General features: G+C 45.1%; 1 protein-coding gene across 2 annotated transcripts in view; it reads left to right on the top strand.

Moving 5' to 3' along the window:
* The window catches only part of LOC146839503 (uncharacterized), a 133,586-nt gene extending 117,653 nt beyond the window's left edge, over positions 1–15,933 (top strand). For both annotated transcript variants that reach the window (XM_085651548.1, XM_085651547.1), the window contains one exon: positions 10,757–15,933. In XM_085651548.1, coding sequence (XP_085507674.1) covers positions 11,631–12,803 — 1,173 coding nt within the window. In that variant the 5' untranslated portion in view covers positions 10,757–11,630 and the 3' untranslated portion in view covers positions 12,804–15,933. The remainder of the gene's footprint in view (positions 1–10,756) is intronic.
* The last annotated feature ends 8,037 nt before the right edge of the window (positions 15,934–23,970 follow it).

The following is a 23,970-nucleotide window of genomic DNA, read 5'->3' as shown; positions in this document are numbered from 1 at the left end:
AACGTGATAATCCGAGCCTCCCGAAGGGTTGGCGGCAGTTGGCCAGTGTCATATGCCTCGGAGTACATTGCCAAGAGATGGGGGGGTTAATTCTTCTGCGTATTCCTTATAAAATTCACAGGGAAACCCATCAGGGCCAGGGGCGTTCTTATTTGGAAGGGTTTTGATCGCCATACGAATATCTTCTTCTGTAATTGGTTGGCTAAGAAAATCCCTTTGCCCATCTGAAAGCCACGCAAGGGCTATGTCTGATAGGTATGCATCTAGGTCCTCAGTGTCGGTCCCCCCTGTGTGGTATATAAATCCACGTAAGTGGTTTTAAACTGTGCCAGAATCTCCTGAGTGGTGTAGTGATCCTGGCCAGCTGCTTCGGTGATCTTAGTAATAGTGTGCCGACCAATACGAGCTTTAATTTTGTTAGCTAGATGGCATCCCAGCCATCCACTCTCGACATAAGCGCGGGCTACATGGCATTTAGATATATACTTTGCCTCTTTCTCCACCAGCTCATTATATTCCAATATGGACTCTTTAATTGTCGCCAGTGTCTGAGTGCAGGGTGCATTCTCATAGTCACGCTCAAGACGCTGCAAGGTGGTTTCCAGCTTAGCAAGCTGTCCGCGCAAGTCTTGCAAGATGCCAGCTGGTGTGCCAATACAAGTGCCCCAAATAGTGGCCTTTAAAGCTTCCCAAAGGGTAGTAGAAATGTCAACCGACCCCTTGTTGCGATCAAAGTATTGCACTATAGCCTCACGAACAGTTTCAACATAAAAGGAGTCCAGCAGAGCCTCAGGCCGAAAGCGTCAGGTGAATGATCTGTGAACAGTGCACGGAATTTGTAGGCGAAGGCAAACTGGGCTGTGATTGGATAGTGTGCGAGGCAATCCCTCTATCTGAGACACCCAACCCCCCGCTTCCTCACTTAGAAGCCAGTAATCTAGCCGGGACCAGTTACCATGTGAGGTGGAAATGTGTGCCCTCCCGCCTCTCCATATTTCGCTGATGCCATATATATATATATATATATATATATATATATATATATAGGTATAGAGAGACTCCAGGACCGCCTCGGGAATGGACCAGGCAAGCGGCTGCTGCAAATGGCAGGCTATGACTTCATGGTGAGGCGGGATAATTTCGATCTCGTCCTCCGGCCTTGTGTGTTCCTAATTCAGAGGCTGGGACGTTGGGGACTGAAGGGAGCCTTCTAACACAGCAATTATGGGGCCACCTGCTGCAACACGGCCCCTCCTTTACATGGCACAAACTCGGCGCTCACATGAGCATTAATTGATCCTGCTGCGGTACTTACCTGTGAAGTGCATGCTGGATGTTGTAGTCGTGCATCAGACTGCAGCTGCTCCAATCACAGCGGGGTCAGCTGGTCTTCCTTCAATGGGAGTGCCTCAGAATATTTAAAGGAGGGAAAAGGTGGTGTCCGGTTGCGAGCCGCATCTGAAGAAGGCGATTACTGCCGAAATGCATCATGCTGTTCTCAATCAGTGAATAAAGGGTTTCCTTACTGCACCCCGCTGTGTCCTTGGATTGCTTGTGAGAAAGTGGTCGTTTGGAGATATTTTCGCGCTTGCCAGAAGCGCGTTACAAGGACCCGTCCTTTGAAGTGTCCTGGATCTATGCTGGCATCGTGACTTTTCAAGCTCTAGGTATAGAGAGACTCCAGGACCGCCTCGGGAATGGACCAGGCAAGCGGCTGCTGCAAATGGCAGGCTATGACTTCATGGTGAGGCGGGATAATTTCGATCTCGTCCTCCGGCCTTGTGTGTTCCTAATTCAGAGGCTGGGACGTTGGGGACTGAAGGGAGCCTTCTAACACAGCAATTATGGGGCCACCTGCTGCAACACGGCCCCTCCTTTACATGGCACAAACTCGGCGCTCACATGAGCATTAATTGATCCTGCTGCGGTACTTACCTGTGAAGTGCATGCTGGATGTTGTAGTCGTGCATCAGACTGCAGCTGCTCCAATCACAGCGGGGTCAGCTGGTCTTCCTTCAATGGGAGTGCCTCAGAATATTTAAAGGAGGGAAAAGGTGGTGTCCGGTTGCGAGCCGCATCTGAAGAAGGCGATTACTGCCGAAATGCATCATGCTGTTCTCAATCAGTGAATAAAGGGTTTCCTTACTGCACCCCGCTGTGTCCTTGGATTGCTTGTGAGAAAGTGGTCGTTTGGAGATATTTTCGCGCTTGCCAGAAGCGCGTTACAAGGACCCGTCCTTTGAAGTGTCCTGGATCTATGCTGGCATCGTGACTTTTCAAGCTCTAGGTATAGAGAGACTCCAGGACCGCCTCGGGAATGGACCAGGCAAGCGGCTGCTGCAAATGGCAGGCTATGACTTCATGGTGAGGCGGGATAATTTCGATCTCGTCCTCCGGCCTTGTGTGTTCCTAATTCAGAGGCTGGGACGTTGGGGACTGAAGGGAGCCTTCTAACACAGCAATTATGGGGCCACCTGCTGCAACACGGCCCCTCCTTTACATGGCACAAACTCGGCGCTCACATGAGCATTAATTGATCCTGCTGCGGTACTTACCTGTGAAGTGCATGCTGGATGTTGTAGTCGTGCATCAGACTGCAGCTGCTCCAATCACAGCGGGGTCAGCTGGTCTTCCTTCAATGGGAGTGCCTCAGAATATTTAAAGGAGGGAAAAGGTGGTGTCCGGTTGCGAGCCGCATCTGAAGAAGGCGATTACTGCCGAAATGCATCATGCTGTTCTCAATCAGTGAATAAAGGGTTTCCTTACTGCACCCCGCTGTGTCCTTGGATTGCTTGTGAGAAAGTGGTCGTTTGGAGATATTTTCGCGCTTGCCAGAAGCGCGTTACAAGGACCCGTCCTTTGAAGTGTCCTGGATCTATGCTGGCATCGTGACTTTTCAAGCTCTAGGTATAGAGAGACTCCAGGACCGCCTCGGGAATGGACCAGGCAAGCGGCTGCTGCAAATGGCAGGCTATGACTTCATGGTGAGGCGGGATAATTTCGATCTCGTCCTCCGGCCTTGTGTGTTCCTAATTCAGAGGCTGGGACGTTGGGGACTGAAGGGAGCCTTCTAACACAGCAATTATGGGGCCACCTGCTGCAACACGGCCCCTCCTTTACATGGCACAAACTCGGCGCTCACATGAGCATTAATTGATCCTGCTGCGGTACTTACCTGTGAAGTGCATGCTGGATGTTGTAGTCGTGCATCAGACTGCAGCTGCTCCAATCACAGCGGGGTCAGCTGGTCTTCCTTCAATGGGAGTGCCTCAGAATATTTAAAGGAGGGAAAAGGTGGTGTCCGGTTGCGAGCCGCATCTGAAGAAGGCGATTACTGCCGAAATGCATCATGCTGTTCTCAATCAGTGAATAAAGGGTTTCCTTACTGCACCCCGCTGTGTCCTTGGATTGCTTGTGAGAAAGTGGTCGTTTGGAGATATATATATATATATATATATATATATATATATATATATATTTATATACCTATATACCGACCCCCTCAGGCAATGCCCACCTTCCCTCTCTCCTTAAGTGAACACATGGCCATTCTAGTTGTAAATCCTGTTAAGGTTCTCCTCATTGGCGATTTGAACTACTGGTTCAATGATGTCTCGGGCGGGCCCATGCTGTAGAACTATCTGAGCTTCTCTCCAACTTGAACTTGGCCCAGCATTTATTCACCCCTACTCATGAAAAGGGACACACCTTGGATCAAATATGGTCCCACAATCTTTCACTATCGCTGCCTATAATCACCACTTTTATCTGGTCAGACCACCACTTGATAGAGTTTGCAGCTACTATCTGTGGTCATAACAAGCTCATTATATTGGCGGGAGGCATGACAAGGAAGTGGAAATCCCTAGATAAGCCGGCTTTCATTAACTCCTTGGCTTGCTCTTTACCTACCTTCAGCCCTGACGTCAATTCCATGGAAGAGAACATTTCTGAGTGGTTATTGTCGGCAAGTAATGTACACGTCCCCCTTGCTAAGTTTTCCCGCACGTGCCACTCACAAATGGTTTACAATCAATCTCAAAAAACAAAAACTCGAGTTGCGCCAAAAAGAGAGAAAATGGAGACTAAGATATTCCATTGAAGATAAGGAGCAATTCTTGAAAGCTCATAGAGAGTATAATAAAGCTATTGTGGACACTAAAGCAGCTTACTTTTCTACTCGAATACTAAATGCCCACAACAAATCTAAAGAAATCTTCAAGAAATCTTCAAGATAGTGAATGATTTGTGCAATGATGAGAGAACTTCGCCTACTCAGGCACCTACTCAAGAACTCTGCAATTCCCTAAATAACTTTTTTTTTGGACATAATCACCACCATTAAAGCCAGTATCCCTTACACCATCAGCTTGGAACCACAGGAAGATATTTCCAGCAATCAATTCACATTAGACCCTCTTCCACCTATCTGTCCCAAAACACTATTAGAGCTCACGACCCGTGTTAAATCTGGGTCGCCCAATGATTGTTGTCCACCTTATGTCTTAAAAGACATCCTTTCCGTCTTGCCTCACAGTGTACTCCCTTTCCTTAATGAGTCTCTGGCTCAGGGCAAGGCTCCCAGCGCTTTTAGGAATGCGACGGTTGTTCCCCTTATTAAAAAACTAGGGGCCGACCCCACGAATCTCTCAAATTACCGCCCCATTTCTCTCCTTCCCTATCTGGCCAAAATACTGGAAGCCCATGTGGCTAGGTGCCTGTCAAGCTTCATTGAATCATCAGACTACTTAGAGCCAAATCAAGCCGGTTTCCGACCGGCGCACTCAACTGAGGCAGTGATCCTTGCAGTCCTGGACACTCTCAGAGCAAATGCGGACAGAGGCGTCCACCAGGCTCTGGTGCTCCTGGATTTGTCGGCTGCGTTCGACACGGTCGACCATAACATCTTGTTGAACCGTGTCGAGCTGGCAGGCCTGCGAGGACCCGCACTCTGCTGGATTAAATCTTTTCTTGCAGATCGCACTCAAGCTGTAAGGCTCGGAAGTTTCACCGCCCCCATGCTCACCTCCACATGTGGGGTCCGTGCGCTTTAAAAGTTGTTATTAACATAATATAACATCAATCAGTCCCAGCTCGGCAATTCCCTCATTGATAACCTGGGCTGCCCCGGAGGACTGATCACCCTTGCCGCTCGACTTGTCTCTACGGGGAGTCTAAGTGTGTATTAGGGTCACCTCCCCACAAAATTACAGCATCGTGCCAATCCCTTTGCGTGGAAATGATGCGCTCAAAGAAGGCGGGATCATCTATATTTGGGCCGTAAGTGTTTACAATCGTGATTAAACTGCCCGCCAACTTCCCGTGTACCATGGCATATCGTCCTACATCGTCGACGCAGGTTTTGATCTTCGTGAAGGGGAGGTTTTTCTTAATGAGCGTGCGCACTCCATAGGAGTATTAGGTGTAGGAAGAGGCCAAACGGTACCCAGCCCACTGCTCCCCAACGTGAATTTCAGACCGGCGGGTTAAGTGTGTTTCTTGCAAAAGGGCAATCGTAACATCATGCCGATCTAGATCCGCTAAGACCTGGCAAATCTTTTTGGGTGAGTTAAGTCCACTTACGTTCCATGTTAAACAGGTGATTAAAGTGTGAGCTGGATGCAGAACTTTAGCCTGTTATACATTGAGCATAATTCCTCTGTAGTGAGTGATGGTACATATGCAATCCTCACAGCATCAATAAAAAGATCAGCCACATAAACAAAGCCTGCAAATCCCACCCACCCACCAACACCCCCCACCCACTTCAGCATCCTCAACATGCCAAAGCCATCCAAACCCTCCAAAACAATCCCTGAGTGCAACACCAAGGAAATGACCAGCTGTGGGGAATACCCATGAGGGAGCGCTGGAGTACAGTACCCCTCCCATTGAAATAGGAGGTGGCCGAGCAAGTGTGAGAACAGTTCCTGGCCACTGTATTGCAAAATCATAAAACAATACGAAAGTACCCACATTAATAATCATTGCGAGTTCAAACAATGAGGAAAATAACATCGATACAGGTCAAGTGCTTGCTTAATGTCTGCGGCTCACGTGCCAGAGCCCACCATAACAGAAAGGCTGATATAGTTCACCCCAGAAGTGAAACGAAACAGAGGTGCACACCATCCACAACTCACGTGACCTGGCTTTGTCATTGTTCATCTGCCATCTCATCGGAGACCCCACCGTCGCCACCAGCTGCAGTGTTGGGGGACCGGCTATGGCGAATAAGAGTCTTTGGAAAGTCTATCGCTGATATCTGGCTGGTAAAGATCATTAGCTTCCCATTGACTTCTATGCGCAACCGTGCAGGATCGAGTTACACTAAGGGCTAGCCTTGGTCCACAGGTTGGTACTTGTGCGGACACGTTATTGCACCGGGCTGAGGGCTTGTGAACTCCAAGAAACCCTTATAGGGGCTGGGTTTAGGCCCTGTTTTCTAAGACCATGTCTGCCCCTTTATCTTGAGTTTGTCTAAATTGGATTGGATCTCATCCTGCTGTGTCAGGATGTAAAGGGGTTCAGGTATGATATCATACTTGGCTAGGTTCACTGTTACTTCCTGTGGTGCTATAGTGTTGGGCCTGAAGTTTGGCTTTTATTCAGCATGAAGATTTGTTGGGCGATACCTCCTTGGACAGGTATAGTCTGAACCCACTGCATGGGGTGTGAATGAGCAAACATAGCAGTAGTTGGGTAGATGCTTTGCTCCCCACTGAGATCATGTGTTGATACCAGGTGTTCTTTAATAGTGCGCTATGTAATCGTTGTATGTGGTGAAGTTCTATGTTAAACAGTTAAGATCCCGGGACACATGCTGGACCACTTTACCTGGTGTCCTTTGCTGAAATTTGACCTGTTCCTGTATGGTGACACGTAGCTGAAGAAACATAAAAGCACATAGGGCAAAAGACAATACACAGGTGAATATTTATAGTCGGGATATGAAAGAGTCAATGTAATGTCCGGGGGTAGCCCTAGGGGCGCTCCTATCTGCAAAGTGTTCGCAAAGTCCGGAGGAAGCCCTATGGGCGCTTCTGTCCCCAAAGCGTAAATAGTTCATATTAGAAAAAGGTTGTGATGGTGACTCCTATGATGGTTGTGGTAGTGATGAGTCCAAGCGAATATCTGACAAGTGGTACCATGACTCTTTCCCTTCGACCTTGACAGCTTTGGGAGTTGAAAAGACTACTTTGAAGGGCCGCTGAAACTTGCTTCCTTTCCACTGGCAATGAAAGTTGTGGATCAGGACTCGGTCCCCGGGCTGCGGTATGGTATAGAGTAGGCCCACGGAGGTGCGCACCGCCTTCTTTTGGGTAACCTGTTTAGAGAGGAGTCTGTAAGTTTTGGTCAGTTCATAGAGATATAGATACATTTCATTACCTAAGGACTCGGAGCTGGACTCTGCGCTTAGTTTGGTTCTGCTCTAAGGTATTGGCTTCGGAATTGACCTACCAGTGACTAGCTGAAAGGGGGACGGTTAGATGGTGGTCTCTGCTTGGGCTGACCCTAAAATGACACTGGACACAATGTACACCAAGGGTCTCATTTAGATTTTGGTGGACAGGTTACTCCATCACAAGCGTGAAGAGTATCCCACTCGCCACATTAGAAGTGCATTTAATCCATTGACAATTGTAGTAAGATAGACTGGGATATCTGTCACATTTGTGATGCAATACCCAGTCTGCCAAACTCCAAATCAATCTTCCAGTCTGCAACCAATGTTGTAGAGAGAGAACCAGTATTACAGGAAGGGGGCCTAGAAGCAGCTGTAGTCCCAGAGGCACTGGAAAGGGAATCTGAGTTTGAGAGAGTGGACTGATAGCAAATGAACCTTGGATCTGTTGTGGCTACGCCCCAGAAGGGTGTTCCTTAGGATTCAAAGAACAAGCGTGCCCTTGGCATAAATCCTATGATGCTGCAGCATGAATGCAATACATGAGAGCGATTAAATGTTACAAGAAACTGATTAAAAGAGCCCATGTCTAATTATTTGCAGACAAATCAAAAACAACTGTAAGCCTTCTAAAGAAATCTTGTCTATTGTAAACAACCTGATTAAACCCACCTCCATTCCTGGATTAGCGGAAGCTTCTAACAGCCACTGCAACAAGCTTAGTCAATGATCTTTATCTTTACTTTGACAGGGGTGCGAAAACAGTCAAACCTGTCTCCCTTGACACAGGGACCTACCACTCGCAATGGACTACCTTGGACCAATTGGCTCTACTTGACGCAGGTTCTATTTCCACCTTAATGCGTCAAGTGAAATCTGGATCTCCGAATGACCCATTTAAAGCTGATTATATTTTTAAATTTCAGTAGAGCATCACAACCATATTTCTAGAATTAGCCAAACTCTAGCTGAGCATTGAAAAAGTATCAATATCATGAAAACACGCCAAGGTTATCCCTTTTCTAAAAAAAAGTCTTCGCTAGATGCCACTCAGCCAGAAAACTATCGACCCATTTCTCTTCTGTCGTTTCTGTCCAAGGTTGTGGAGCAACATGTAAATAATCTCCTAACCAAAATTTTAGAACATAATCAAATATTAGATTGCTCCCAAAATGTATTTAGATCACACAGCACCGAAATTGCTCTTTTAACAGTTGTTGAATACCTTTGCAGTACTGCAGATGCTGGCAAATCCCAGGCTCTGTACCTCCTGGTTTTAAGTGCGGCCTTCAACACTGTCTCACATGCAATAATTATAACTTCTGTCACTGACCTGGGGGTACAGGACAAAGGTCTGGCCTGGTTTACCTCCTTTTTAAAGGAGCGGTCCTTTAAATGTATGCCCCCCCTTGCCTCTTCCCAAATAGGACTGGCTCCTGGCATCCCTCTGGGTTCGGAGCTCGGTCCTGCCCTTGTTAATATTTCTGTCAGACCTCTGGCGGAGGTAGTGAAATCTTTTGGAATATGTCACTAGTGTTGTATGCTGATGACACTCAGCTATTTTTTCCCTTTCAGCAGTCGACTGGCTTTTGTGCCAAATATAAAAACTTTGGTGGTAAGATGGATGCATAACAACTGTTTAAAACTTAACTCCAAAAAAACAGGGCTCGAAGAGTACCCAGCCTAGCTGCAATTTTACATGCCCTCCAGAACACTACGCTTCGCCAATCTAAACCTGGCCCACATCCCTCATCATAGCAGAGCCAGAACGAGAGGTTGCTCCTTCCATATCTTAGCTCTGACTCGATGGAGTTCTATTCCTCCTTACCTTAGAAAGATTCAATATCACCTACTGATCAGGAAACAGTGGAAGACCCGGCTCTTCTCCATCTGGGCTGATGATTTCGCCTCTCTGCTGCTGTGTTTCTTAGGATCCTTTTATGTCCCTAGCTGATATTGTCTGACACCTATACCCTCACCTTCCCCTCAAGGCAGGAGGTCTCCAGGTGTTGTGCATTCTAAGGCTCTGCTCCCCTCTTATAAAGGGTCAAAGTGGTAACACCCATGCAGTAAGTGCCTTTATCAGCAGCGGCAATAAGAGACAGTGCACACTAATACCCAGCCCAGTAAAGACCTGAAACAGACCCAAATAAAGGAGCATGTACCTACATGTTCGCCTCCTCTGTATGTACCTCATAAGTATCTACCTGTGCACTTCCTCAGTTTTTATGCCCCGGGCGAGCTTCTCTAATTATGCTTGTGATCCTTGTACTGCCAACCATGGCGTTTGACTATCAGACAATTACCTTATGTCTGCTGTGTGCATCGAGTCACTCCCTTGCTTTAGCTGTCAATGAACCCTGCTGAGCGAGCACCCAGACATAAGGGAGTATGGAAGATGATGAACAGGGAGGAAGGTAAAGCTGAATGTAAGAAAGGTGCAACGGTGTAAATGCTGCACTCACCCTCAAGCAACGGACATCTTGTCCCACTCTGCCAATGCTCCATCCACCGACAGAGAAGCATGCTGGCACCAAACGTAAAACATTGGCAGAAACCATTGTAAGGTAGAAAAAGACAAAAAGCAGACACGTATTGGCAGCAGAGATATCGCAGGTATATTACTGCCAGTGATAGAATCTCTATTATAAATGCTGAAATCTTCCAACACATGTGTGAACCATCCCTAGGAATGTGGCAAAGATAACTTAACAAACAGTAAAGTAAAGACAGCAGTTGGAACTTCAGCTGCTCCAGTGTGAACTGGCAAGTATTGTCAAGAAGAGTGTGAATGGAGCTACATTTGTTATATACTTCCTGAAGCGTTACGTTTATTATATACTTCCTGAAGCGTTACCGTTATTATATACTTCCTGAAGCGTTACCTTTATTATATATTTCCTGAAACGTTACCTTTATTATATACTTCCTGAAGAGTTTTCTTTGTCATATAGTTCTTGAAAGGGTTACTGTTGTTATACACTTCCTGAAACTGAAGTGACAGCAGCACATCCTGATCCATCTCTTTTTACACAATCCCTTCTTCTTTAAATAAAATGTTGGCCATGTGCATCTTCCTAAAGCTGTACCTTTAGCAAGAGGGCACTCCGTGAGTGCTCTTTCTGTACTAAGTTACTCTGTGAACACTGGAAAATCACCTCCTTTTCTGAATTAGGTAAGAGTGACATGTTCAATGGAAGATTTAGTTAAATATCTGTGTATGGTGAAATATCTCTTGGTAACTATAAAAAATGGTAAAAAAGAGATGTCTTTTACAAATAGTTAAATATTGTGTATTCACATTCTCTTACATTTCCATTTAGTGATTTTAAATCTCTTTGCATCCCATAGGAAACCAGCCTTGAATGCTCAAATAATCGTGAATAATGAAAGTAATCGTCCAAATCTAAAAAAAAAAGCAGTTTGAAAAAATGAGCTCCATTATTCAGGTAAAGAGCTGCACAGTCAGAGACTGAGGAACCTGCACATAAACTGATAGATCCTGGAAGAAGCAGTCAAGAGCAATTCAGTGGATGTAAGAGTCTGAGCTGTGCACCTCCACGCAACAGGACTAAAAATGAACTCTAGAAAATTAAGGCAACAACACTGACAAACCACCTCCTGTATAAACAGGCCTCCAACCCCCAGCTTTGATCATGTGTTCGGTATGAGGTTGATACAGCATTGCTCTGCTTCCTGTAACGATGGCAGACCACCATTCAGCACACTAGGTGTAGAGTAAACTGTTTCTGGCCAAACCACAGGAGCAGGAGAAAAGCACAAGGGAATGGAGCCAAACAACTGAAGGGTAAAGGAAAGAGAGGGTCTCTCATCTACAACAGACTGTCCCAATTTGCATCAACCAGAAGGAAGACTAATCTTTTCTCGTAAACATGCAAAACCATTATGTAATCTAAAGACATAACCACCTACAAAGAAGCTTCACTTGCTGCAATTATAATATATGTAGTTGGTGAGTCTTGTATTTCTTTGTGAAATCTGAAATCAAGCATCCAAAATACCACACACATACAGGGAATGTGAGAATAACACAAGTGCTTTATCAACCATGTTAGCTCCTCAGGAAACGCAGTCATGGGATGCAGACAAATATAAACCCGACCCAGAGACACTAACCAAGAAAGAAGAATCGTACACAAGCAGCAAGAACTTTAGTTTGTCATAACTACTAAAGAGCCATTAGCAAACACACACAGGAGAAGCAATGAGCAATTGCAATGAATGTGTGAAGAACTGTAGTCAGTTAGAAATTCTAAAAGATCATCAGCGAAAACACACATGGGAAAAACCATACCATTGCACTGAATGTGTGAAGAGCTTCAGTTGGTTATCGCAACTCCAAATACATCAGCAAACACGCACTAGGGAAAAAGCATACCATTGCAATGAATGTGGAAGTAGTTTTAGTGATTCCTCAAATCTCCGGATTCATCAGCGAACACACACAGGGGAAAAACCATTCCAGTGCAGTGAATGTGTGCAGAGCTTCAGTCGGTTATCACAACTCCAAAAACATCAGCGAACACATACTGGGGAAAAACCATACCATTGCAGTGAATGTGTGAAGAAATTCAGTCAGTTATACACCCTCCAGAGCCACCAGCGAACACACACAGGGGAAAAACCATACCATTGCACTGAATGTGTGAAGAAATTCAGTGATTTATCAGCCTTCCGGAAGCACCTGCAAACACACACTGGGGAAAAACCATACAAGTGCAGTGAATGTGGGAGTAGTTTTACTGATTCCTCATATCTAAGGAGACATCAGCAAACACACACAGTGGAAAAACCATTCCAGTGCAGTGAATGTGTGAAGAGCTACAGTCGGTTATTAGACCTACAAAAACATAATCGAACACACACTGGGGAAAAACCATACAAGTGCAGTGAATGTGTGAAGAAATTCAGTCGGTTATACACCCTCCAGAGCCACCAGCGAACACACACAGGGGAAAAACCATACCATTGCACTGAATGTGTGAAGAAATTCAGTGATTCATCAACCCTCCGGAGGCACCAGCGAATACACACTGGGGAAAAACCATACAAGTGCAGTGAATGTGGAAGTAGTTTTACTGATTCCTCACATCTCAGGAGACATCAGCGAACACACACAGGGGAAAAACCGTTCAAGTGCAGTGAATGTGTGAAGAGCTTCAGTCAGTTATCACAGCTCCAAATACATCAGCGAACACACACAGGGGAAAAACCGTTCAAGTGCAGTGAATGTGTGAAAAGCTTCAGGCAGTTATCACAGCTCCAAACACATCAGCGAACACACACAGGGGAAAAACCGTTCAAGTGCAGTGAATGTGTGAAGAGCTTCAGTCAGTTATCACAGCTCCAAACACATCAGCGAACACACACCGTTTAAAAGCCATTTAAGTGCGAAGAGCTGTGTGAAGAGCTTTAGTCGATTAGAAAACCTACAAAGACTTCAGCAAACACATATTGGGGAAAACCCATATAATTGCATTGAATGTGAAAGTAGTTTTAGTGACCCTTCAACATTAAAAAATCATCAGCAAACACAATTCGGGGAAAAGCTATTCAAGTGCACTTAATGTGTGAATAGCTTTAGACTATTATCAGCTCTTCAAAGACATCAAAGAACACACACAGGTGAAATACCCTACCACTGCAGTGAATGTGGAAGTAGTTTTAGTGACCCTTCAACATTAAGAAATCATCAGCGAACACACTTAGGGGAAAAGTCATTCAAGAGCACCGGATGCGCAAAGAGCTTTAGTCGATTATCAAATCTACGAAGACATCAGCAAACGCATACAGGGGAGAAACCATACCATTGCAGTGGATTTGGAAGTAGTTGTGGGAAGGATTTTCAGAAAACTACAAGGATTAGTGATCAAACCTATAAACACCACACACTTGAATAAGTTTAACAAGCACAAACTGTAGAATATTTCTAGCTGATTTTGGTGTTTTGTCCGTTTGTGCAACAACCGGTTCAATGACAGCTGCTAGAGAACAACGTCCAAAGACACTAGAAGTAAAAGTAGGAAATTGTGACCTGTAACTGTGAGAGATGATGCTTGCAGTGCACAACATTTACATCCAAAGCCCTGACTCAGGGCAAATGTTGCTCATTCCAATCATCACATGCATCTGTAAATGCACCCACCCTAGTGGCACTTCCCAAGAGGTGTCCAGTATCAAGCTGGAGCCTTGGGAAATTTGCTGGCTCACCACTGACTGTAAATGATACACGGCCAGATTAATTGTATCTGAATATATTTTAGACCTTTCTTATTTACAGAGAATCACCCAACAAACTCCTAACTGGTGAAAGGACAAAATCCGTGCATGATGGCGAAATTATTGATCAGAGAGACAGCTGTTGAAAAGTTTAGTTCTTAGTTTCTGAAAGCTTGACGATTAGGTAAAGATTGAATCTTGAGCAGTAAAGAATTCAGCTTTTGGAATCCAGAAATATCGACTCACTGCTTTACATTTCTTGATCCTTGGCGCTGGAAAAGAAATCTGGATTCATAAGTAAAGGAACACAAAAGATACTGAGTTTTGACACAAATGACATTCAGGTTTGCATTTACAAGCTTTAAGCCCAACCCTTTTAAACATCTATATCCAACCTTTGGCAGCAGTGTCCAGGAGCAGAGGATTAGCTGTCGTATCTTACGCGGATGACACACAGCTGGTGGTGGCATTATCTGACGACTCTAGGCAGGGTGCACTTAAGTTTCAGGAAGATTTAACAGCTATTGCAGATTGGATGACGGCCAATCGTCTTCAGCACAATGGCAAAAAATCAGAGACCTTGGTGGTGGGCAAAGACATCCATCTGTGAAGTGACCGCTGGTAGCCGTTCTCTTTGGGCCCTCCGCCGGCTCCTAAACCGGCAGTAAAAAATCTAGGAATCTGGATAGACTCCGCTCTTTCTTTTGAAACCCAGACTAAGGTAGTAGTCAGAGTTTGTTTCGGGCTCCTACGTGGGCTTAAACCTTTGCTGGGTTTCTTCGTCCCTACCATCCGTCAGGTAATCATTCAGGCCACAGTACTCTCTAGACTGAACTATGCGAGCTCCCTATATATTGGGGCCAACAGGGCAGAGCTACTGAGGTTACAAAAGGCACAAAATGCGGCAGCCCAGGCCCTCCTTGGTCTGCCGAGAATCTGTTTCATCGCTAGTTCCATCCACAAACTGGAGAAATGCATCCAAGACTCTCTGTATTGCCCACAGAATCATGATTCTCCAATCTCCTGCTATTCTGGCTAGCCTCATGGCGTCCTATAGACCTACCCGTCAGCTGCGCTCCAAGGAGCAGCATCTAGCGGTTGTTCCTCAGTTTAAGAGAGTACGGACCGGAGGACGCTCCTTCTGCGTTTCTGCTCCTAAGCTTTGGAACTCCCGCCCTGCACATATTAGAAACATTCAAAATCATTCTCTCTTTCGTAAAGCCATCAAAACTCACCTCTTCCCTGCATTATTGCCTCCTGGGTGTTCTTGGCTTGCTTATGGCAGTGACATTTTAGCGCTGGGACGCCCGTTGCTGGGGCCGCTGCGTGCTTTCTAAAACCCCTTAACATAAGATAACAAGCAAAAAGAAACCCTCGTTGTATAAACTGCCGGTGAATGAATAGACATAAAAAGTATGTGCTGCCTCGTGAGCAAACAGTGAAACTTTGTGATGCAGTTGGGACGTCCTCAGACCACAAATAAGATAGATCGTAGCATTCTGAATCATCTGTAAGGTGCTTTTGTGTTGCTAGAGCTGCCAAATACACAGTGTTCTCATAGCTCAGTCTTGCCTAGAGGAAGAAGTTCTCCGATATATTATGCACATCAGAAGAAAGGATACATCTTCCGTAGCCAAAGATAGTAGAAACTAATGCTTTCCATCGAGGTCATTTTAACAAAGTGCTGAGTCCAGGACGTTCTTCCTGCTGCTCATCATCAATCATCAATCATCAATCATCAATCATCCACCACCACCACCACCACCACCACCACCACCTCCTCCTCCTCCTCCTCCTCCTCCTCCTCCTCCTCCTCCTCCTCCTCCTCCTCCTCCTCCTCCTCCTCCTCCTCCTCCTCCTCCTCCTCCTCCTCCTCCTCCCACTCCCACTCCCACTCCCACTATAGGGGTTTCCTCCAGGGTCAAACTCACTGTACTTTCACGTTATCAGCAACAAGTTCTAAACTGGACAATTAATATTTAGGAACAAGTGGTTTGTACCACCATTAGTGGCATAATAAATTTGAAACCCAATACTTTAGTAATCTGTATTAATGATACATATCCAAACACCACCCATGTATGGACACCCAAGAGCCTTTAAAAACCACACTACAGAGGTGTCTACCAGGATCAAACTCAATATACTTCAAAGTTAACATGAACTAAATTATGATACAGCAAGAACAATCATGATGCTATGAAATGTACACAATGATGACTAGATTTTACATATTAATAAGAAATTTATGTTTTTTGATATGTAATAAAACAACACATTTATTTGCATTCATGGTATTTGACTGCTGATTGTATAGGAGATCTTAAATGTGATTTATTCCCTAAACTATAAAGATAATTTGTGATGTCAGCATGGAGCATGGTTTATTTGGCAAAAGAGCGGTCAAATCTTGACAGCATGACTGCTTTCAGCAGGAGTCTGCCACAGGTGGCATTAGAGGGGAGTATTCTCGCCAGTGTGCCTTCTCTCAGAGTGAGAGGTGCTAAAAATATGTCTGTATCCTGGCACTTCTCTTGTTAATAATCCATAAAAATACCACAGAATGTTGAGTACTTGAAAGCAGTCTGCCATACAAGGGATTTAAACAGGAATTTGTCAAATACAAAATTGACTTTTTAATTTATATTTTTGAAGTTCTTATATAGCGCTGCGTTATCTAATAATGTCTGATGGGTTTTCTTCGAGAGCCCTTTCTCCTTCGGAAGAAGTTTTCCATCGACATACGCAATTGGATTTTCGATGAAAGGCTGACAATCCGTCCAACTCTAAACAGGGCCGGTGGGTGGACCGGTGGTTTGGCTGGTATAAGGCTTAGTTGCATTTTTGATAGAGTGCCCTGTCCACCACATCCTGAATCCAGCCCGTCTTTCTTTAGTGATTTTTCTATTTTGAGTTACATTTGAAGACTGTCCCCCCTCATTTATAGTTTGACAGGTAACCCGGGGTCTGCCTGGGGAGCAGACATAACAAATTCCACTACCCCGCTGGACTACCGTCCACCATATTTAGTGATCTCCTCCAACCTGGCTATCCCTGTGTCTTCAGAGGAGCAACAGGAGCTTCTCTAAAAACACCTAAAGTTTGCTGAGTGGCTGCCATGTTTCCCATGTGTGCTCAACAGACTTTTTTGTTTTATTCCTTGTTGTAAAACGAGGCATTAGTTGTGAGGCCTGCACAAATAATGGGTGTACATTTGTCCTTCACTGAGAACCAAACACCCCAATGTAGCACTTGACTCTCAGAGGGTAGCGTTGCAGAGCACTCTAAGGCTTACTCTAGGGAGGTGGTGTGGGCTAGTAACCGCCATTTAAAGGTATGCAGAAATAACACTCAATAATTGATTGTCCAGTCTGTACTTTTCATTATAAAAAGGAAGAGTACATTTATTACACACACACTACTCAATACTAAGCATCAATTTACAAATATACATAAGTTGTTGAAAATACTTCTTGACATTGCGTAAACACTCCCACCCCTCCCGCGGGGGGGCCTAGTACCGCCACTAACATGTGTGAACATCATCAGCCCGCAAATGCATCTGGTTGACCATAACCTGGAGTGGTGGCCCACCCATTATTTCAACAAGCACTTATAATGGGAATATCTGTCATGGTGACACATAACCCTGACTGAGAGCATCTCATACTAACCATACAGTATACATATTTCAATCACAGTGGCTGACAGTCTGGTTGTTCAACTAGCGCATTAGCAAGAATACATGCCTAAGCATCAATTGGAATGACAGGTACTTATCATATTAGGTAACATGATCAATGCAAGTCAATCACAGCCCCTAAAAGGCATTGTATTCATAATCACTTGATTATGAAATTACAACCAGGCACCATGCCAAGAATTCCTCGCAACATATTTCCAATTTACTTATTATTTCGCATATTGCATGTGACTTCCCATCCCCAAAGGAAACAACATTATGTAAATTCACCACTTGTGCAATTGCATCTTTACACCTCTAGGGGATGTCTCCACAAAGACAATCCATGTTCATCCTTTCACACCTATGTGCAGTCATAAGCATCAGCTCCCAGCTGCAGAACAAAAGTTCCAGCATTAAACATGAGTAACCCTTGAGGGGTTCTTTCCTTCAATCCCCAGAGACTGAGGGTGGGGACGTTCTACTTTTGTGCTGCAGAGTCTGCGTTGCTCCTGCAGCTCCCCCTGCACCTTTGCCAACAAATAGTGGTGACCCCATCTTCCTGGGGCCACCACATGCTGAAAACGGGCAGGTTTTCACTTCAGGCCTTCCCAGGCCCTGCAAGGCTATATTGGACGCTTTCCACCCCATTGCTTGCATATCTGAGCAGCGGCTCTCCCGCTGCTCCAGGGAGTGCCGCACTGACTCCGATGGCATCACGCCGCGTTTCCACTTTCTTGGGGCCCAGTCCCATACTGGTAAGTTGGAGAGCAGCTCGGGTGGCCACCCCCGCTGCTCTCGCTATCTTCCCAACTGGCCAGCACCCTTGCGTGCTGCCACAGGAGCCGGCCTGTCATTTTGGTCTGCTCGCTCCTGCAGGCAGACACGGACTCCGCAGCCAGCCGGGCGTGGCCTCAGGGGAGTGCGATGGCACTCCCCACTTATTCCCAGGGAACTGAAACTACCCCATGTGGTCTCTGTCTCCATAGGAGAATAATGGAGTGTTCCTACAGTGAAACAGTAAATCTCACTGACTATCCCTTACATGTGTCTCCCCACATTATACGGCCTATTCCATGTCACCACCCAACTCTGCATAGTCCCTTTCACACCATTCTCTCTGTACCAGCTCCTGGGCTGCGCACAATAGGTATCTCCCCCACGCAGCCCTTACACGGGTGCACGCACGTGTGCACCCGTGTCCAGATGTAACCAGTCCGGTGCCCCTTACCCTGGCTACAGCGTAGCAGCCTTATCTCACAAGGCAGACCCCATTGAAATCCACATGCAGTCCATTTCATCATGAGTTCGCTGTGGGTGAGTCCCAGCTTACGAGGCGCTCCCCCAGTAAAAGGTAAAAAATCAGGTGTTCAAATAGAGGAATATTCGGGTGACTCAGATAGTCAGAACCACCTTCTCACACTCCTAAAGGGAGAGTTTGCTTTTTGTAAAAACAATAAATATTGTACTTGATACACTGAGAGCTTTCTACAAGGGAGTCTGGGTCCTAGTTTTTTCTGTTTGAGACAGCCAGTCTTTATATAATGTTCCTAAAGAGAAGCAAGTAATATCAAATGTTATGATATGGTAACATAGTCTTTATTGTGTTAAATGCCTGGCCTAAGAATCCCGTTCTCTCTGATAGGTCGATCACCAAATTGACCATGCTTTTGCTTTTCACACAGCAATCCTATTGATGCTTCGGCTAGGCAGTGTTCTCCTGGAATTCTGTTCTCAATTTCCAGCTGCGAAAAACATTTTTAACAGCAGTGGATTATCCTGCATTTCCTGAGCGACCAAATCTCTGTGTAGCTAGATCTCTTAAAGAGTAGGAAGCTTGAACATCGGGTCTCAGAATGCTTGATTCTAAAATCCTTATTTACTTTAGGAAACATCATTGTCCTGTATCCTCTGCCATTCTTTCCAGATGGTTTACGTGGTCCATGAAACAATCTAAAATTGATAAAAACTGTTTCATGGGGTCATTCCTCTAGGGGCGCCATAGCTTCCTAAACGGTTGCAATAACAGAACATTCTGAGAGCTGCTAATTGGTTTCAGCTTCCACTTTCAAAACTTTCAAAAAATTAATTGTTCATGCTTCTTCTGTTATTAAGCAGCTTTAAAATAGCACAATGGTAGTCTCCAGTCTTGCAAGAAAATCTAGATTTTACCAGCGTCAATGATGAAAAATCCTAATTTCACTAAATACACTTAGTTGACTATCTTTAATTTCGTGGATAGTGGTTTGACTCTCTTTTATATGTATTGTCCCTCACTAATAAGTTCTCTGATGCAGTGGTTCTTAACCTGTAGTCCAAGGACCTCTGGGGGTCTGCAAACGTTTTTACAAAATTAAATAATATTAAAATTAATAAATACAATTAATAAAGTATGTTTGAATGAAGAAGCAAAACTGAAAATTGTGAACCTTTTTCAATATTTGATTGTGAATTAAACAAATGATTTCAATATTTGAGAACTTGTTTCATGTATTCCTGTGTCTATATTTTTGAGTATTGTTTTGATGTCAAAAAAATAGCTTAGGCTGAGGGTCCCTGGCTTCCAATAATGACTGGATTGCAGTAATGATTCAATGGGGGGGCTTCAGAATTGAAAAGGTGACGAACCGCTGCTCTAATGTATTGTGTCTTTAACATTTCACTCATAAAACAGGCTATTTACGGAAATGAAAGAAACAGACTGGGAGAGCCAGTGACCTGCATGTACTTCAACCAACCCAGCAAGCATAACCCTACCGTCTTGCTTCAAACAGTATTACATCTACTGTTGGAGCCTTAAAAGAGGTTCTAAAGTATTTTGGGGGAGTACATTTTGTTTTATTTACATGCTCCACAATGTAAGGTCCAATTTATAGAGAAAATGTAATAGATAGCGTTCTGGAAGCAAATATATTTCATTAGAACAATCTTCAATCACAAAAATACAAATACATATATTACCTAAACATTGTTTACATGATTATATGGTTATCACAGACAATATTATTTTCCCAAATAGATAACTAGACGCACAACTGTTGTAAACTCCCAAAACGTTATCATGTCTGTGTTTGGCCAATATGCAGCATGACATTATCTTTCGTAGAACTCGTGAAGGTTTCAATTTATCCAAACAATAACTTTGCTACCACACAAGGCGACATACATCTGCTACCATCTCCATGATATCTGCCTTTCAAGGTCTGACAGTAAGTGTGAAAAATATACATGTGGTCTTGTTAGACATATTTTCATCGTGCTGGTTCATAGCAGTTATGTCTCGGATTAATGGAAAGTCCCCCAATGTAGAGTAAAAGTCAGTGTTTAAGACTAAAGGTACCTCATGAATTGACCACTGAATTAGGGAGGTCTTCGCCGCAGTTTATCGCAAGAGCTCTTGCCAGACGGCTGCAGCATCCGTTCCTATGCTGAGAGCCAATCAGAGAGGAGCAGAGCTAAGCCCAGCTGATGTGTGTTTTTCTTCCAAGGAAACACTCTTTCTCGACTTAAGTCTGATAGTCACAGCTTCTCCAATGTGAACAGGTATGCAGTGTGCCGAGTCCCAAGAAACATTATAGGCAACTTAGGTACTCCAAACTCTCATAGTGTAGCACATAGAAGTAGTCTTCCAGTTGCTAAGCTCTTAGGAACATCCCACTCTTGTTACAAATGCTCACATTATTCTTGCTGCTAGTAACATACATGAGTGCTGTTCTAATTATATTCTGTGTGGTTATTACTCATGTACTAAGCAACAGGATTAGACAGTTGAAATAAACACTTTTAAACATATGTAGTGTCTTTTCTTAGTACAGTACTTGTGAGTGCAATGTTTACGAATAAAATTGGGTTTGAATTACCACTGCATCCCTGACCCCTTCACAGAACTGTTAGTAACCCAGAAGGCACGGACACCACACGGCACGTATGCCCAGTGGGGTTGTGGGGGGGGGGGGGGGGGGGTATAATAACTTGGAAGTCTGTTTAAGCGATGGAGCACTGAACTTAGTCCAGGCACCCGTGGGTGGGAAAGCCAAAGCCTATTGAGCTTGGCCAGAGCCCTAGTTTATGCAACACAAACATTTTGTTTACATGTTTATTGGGTTATCAAAAACAATATTTTCTATCCAAAAAAAGACAGATAGACAAACAGTTATCATATGTTTCACCTTGCTTCACATGAGACCGTGTCCTCAAGACTATAATACATACACAAACAAAACATTTTATAATTAAAACGTCAATTATCACTCAAAAAAGAGAACATGAAAACCATTCAAGATATCAAAACAATTGTAAATGAGAATGACATCCCAAATATATAGTATAAATTCACAATAAATTTCCACACGATTATATTGATCACTTAATTGATATTCTTTTAAACCTGTGCACATTTAATTTAATTATTTTCTTAGTACAATATCACACTAAAGGTTATGTCACAGGATTTGTCTCTGTTAAATATATAGCCATTCATATTTAATATTTCTCCATAAAGCAATTGATTTAAACAATAATATAGTGTGCTCAATCCCTAAATATCCACTACCTCTTTAGAGTAGCGATACAATTATATTAAACGGAACAGTTTCATTTTGTTAATTTATCTCATTTAAATAAAAGGTCTTTGAATCTTAAAGAGATAAATCCTATACCTGTTTCTTATAGGTTAATTTAATTGACAATACTTGTGCTGAATCAATGTAAGAGTCTCAAACTTATATTGTGTATCATTAATGATTGAATTATGTCTCAGCCTACGATTAGTGTAGATAAGTATACCTTTATTTAATGTACGCATTTATTGTCAGGATAACGTCCTCAGTCTTCCAACGAACACAGAATTATTATATTATCAAGTCTTTATTTCTGAACAACAAGGACAGCATTAAGACTATAAGTCACGTTAGTGGAGGAGTAATGCTGTCTTTAATAATATTGAGGCTCTCAGTGTCTGAAAAAAAACTTGGTAGGGTATTATGTATACTGAGGTGCCGATCACGATCCTGTAAAAAAATTCCCCGTACGACTCGTATCCGGTCTTTTTACCATACGAATCGTACAAATGCCGTACAAACTGCCATGGGAAAAAGTCCATACGAATCGCAGTGGGAATTATTCCCCACACGTCCTCGGGTCGGAAAATGTGTCCGACACGTCCTCGGACGATTTACCGTACAAATGTGAAAAGTGAAGTCCGACCGCGGAAGTACGATCCATCCGGTGCGTCCGATGTTACAACCGTATGGAAAAAACACCGTCCGCACCGAACTCCCATAGCAACCATGGAGACATGTGCCCGCATACGCGCCCAACACTCCCCCCAGCCCTCCCATGTACGAGTCGAATCCCCACCCGTGTATGTACACCCGTGTATGTACGAGACGTACCCCCACCCGTGAATGTATGGAGCGTACCCCCACCCCAACAGTGCATGTACGTACCTTACCCCCACCCCAACCGTGTATGTACGACCCGCACCCTCACCCGCGTACGTATGGAGCGTACCCCCACCCCAACAGTGCATGTACGGACCGTACCCCCACCCCAACCGTGTATGTATGACCCGTACCCTCACCTGCGTACGTATGGAGAGTACCCCCACCCCAACAGTGCATGTACGGACCGTACCCCCACCCCAACCGTGTATGTACGACCCGTACCCTCACCCTCGTACATATGGAGCGTACCCCCACCCCAACAGTGCATGTACGGACCATACCTCCACCGTGTATGTATGACCCGTACCCTCACCCGCGTACGTATGGAGCGTACCCCCACCCCAACAGTGCATGTACGGACCGTACCCCCACCCCAACCATGTATGTACGACCCGTGCCCTCACCCGCGTACGTATGGAGCGTACCCCCACCCCAACAGTGCATGTACGGACCGTACCCCCACCCCCACCCCAACCATGTATGTACGACCCGTACCCTCACCCGCGTACGTATGGAGCGTACCCCCACCCAAACAGTGCATGTACGGACCGTACCCCCACCCCAACCGTGTATGTATGACCCGTACCCTCACCCGCGTACGTATGGAGCGTACCCCCACCCCAACAGTGCATGTACGGACCGTACCCCCACCCCAACCGTGTATGTACGACCCGTACCCTCACCCGCGTACGTATGGAGCGTACCCCCACCCCAACAGTGCATGTACGGACCGTACCCCCCCAACCGTGTATGTACGACCCGTACCCTCACCCGCGTACGTATGGAGCGTACCCCCACCCCAACAGTGCATGTACGGACCGTACCCCCACCCCAACTGTGTATGTACGACCCGTACCCTCACCCGCGTACGTATGGAGCATACCCCCACCCCAACAGTGCATGTACGGACTGTACCCCCACCCCAACCGTGTATGTACGACCCGTACCCTCACCCGCGTACGTATGGAGCGTACCCCCACCCCAACAGTGCATGTACGGACCGTACCCCCACCCCAGCCGTGTATGTACGACCCGTACCCTCACCCGCGTACGTATGGAGCGTACCCCCACCCCAACAGTGCATGTACGGACCGTACCCCCACCCCAACCGTGTATGTACGACCCGTACACTCACCCGCGTACGTATGGAGCGTACCCCCACCCCAACATTCTAAGTACGTAGCGCACCCCAGGCCCCA

This window comes from Triturus cristatus, chromosome 4_1 (genome assembly GCF_964204655.1).
Source record: "Triturus cristatus chromosome 4_1, aTriCri1.1, whole genome shotgun sequence".
NCBI classification, from domain to species: domain Eukaryota; kingdom Metazoa; phylum Chordata; class Amphibia; order Caudata; family Salamandridae; genus Triturus; species Triturus cristatus.
This window is presented reverse-complemented; position numbering and strand designations above follow the sequence as displayed.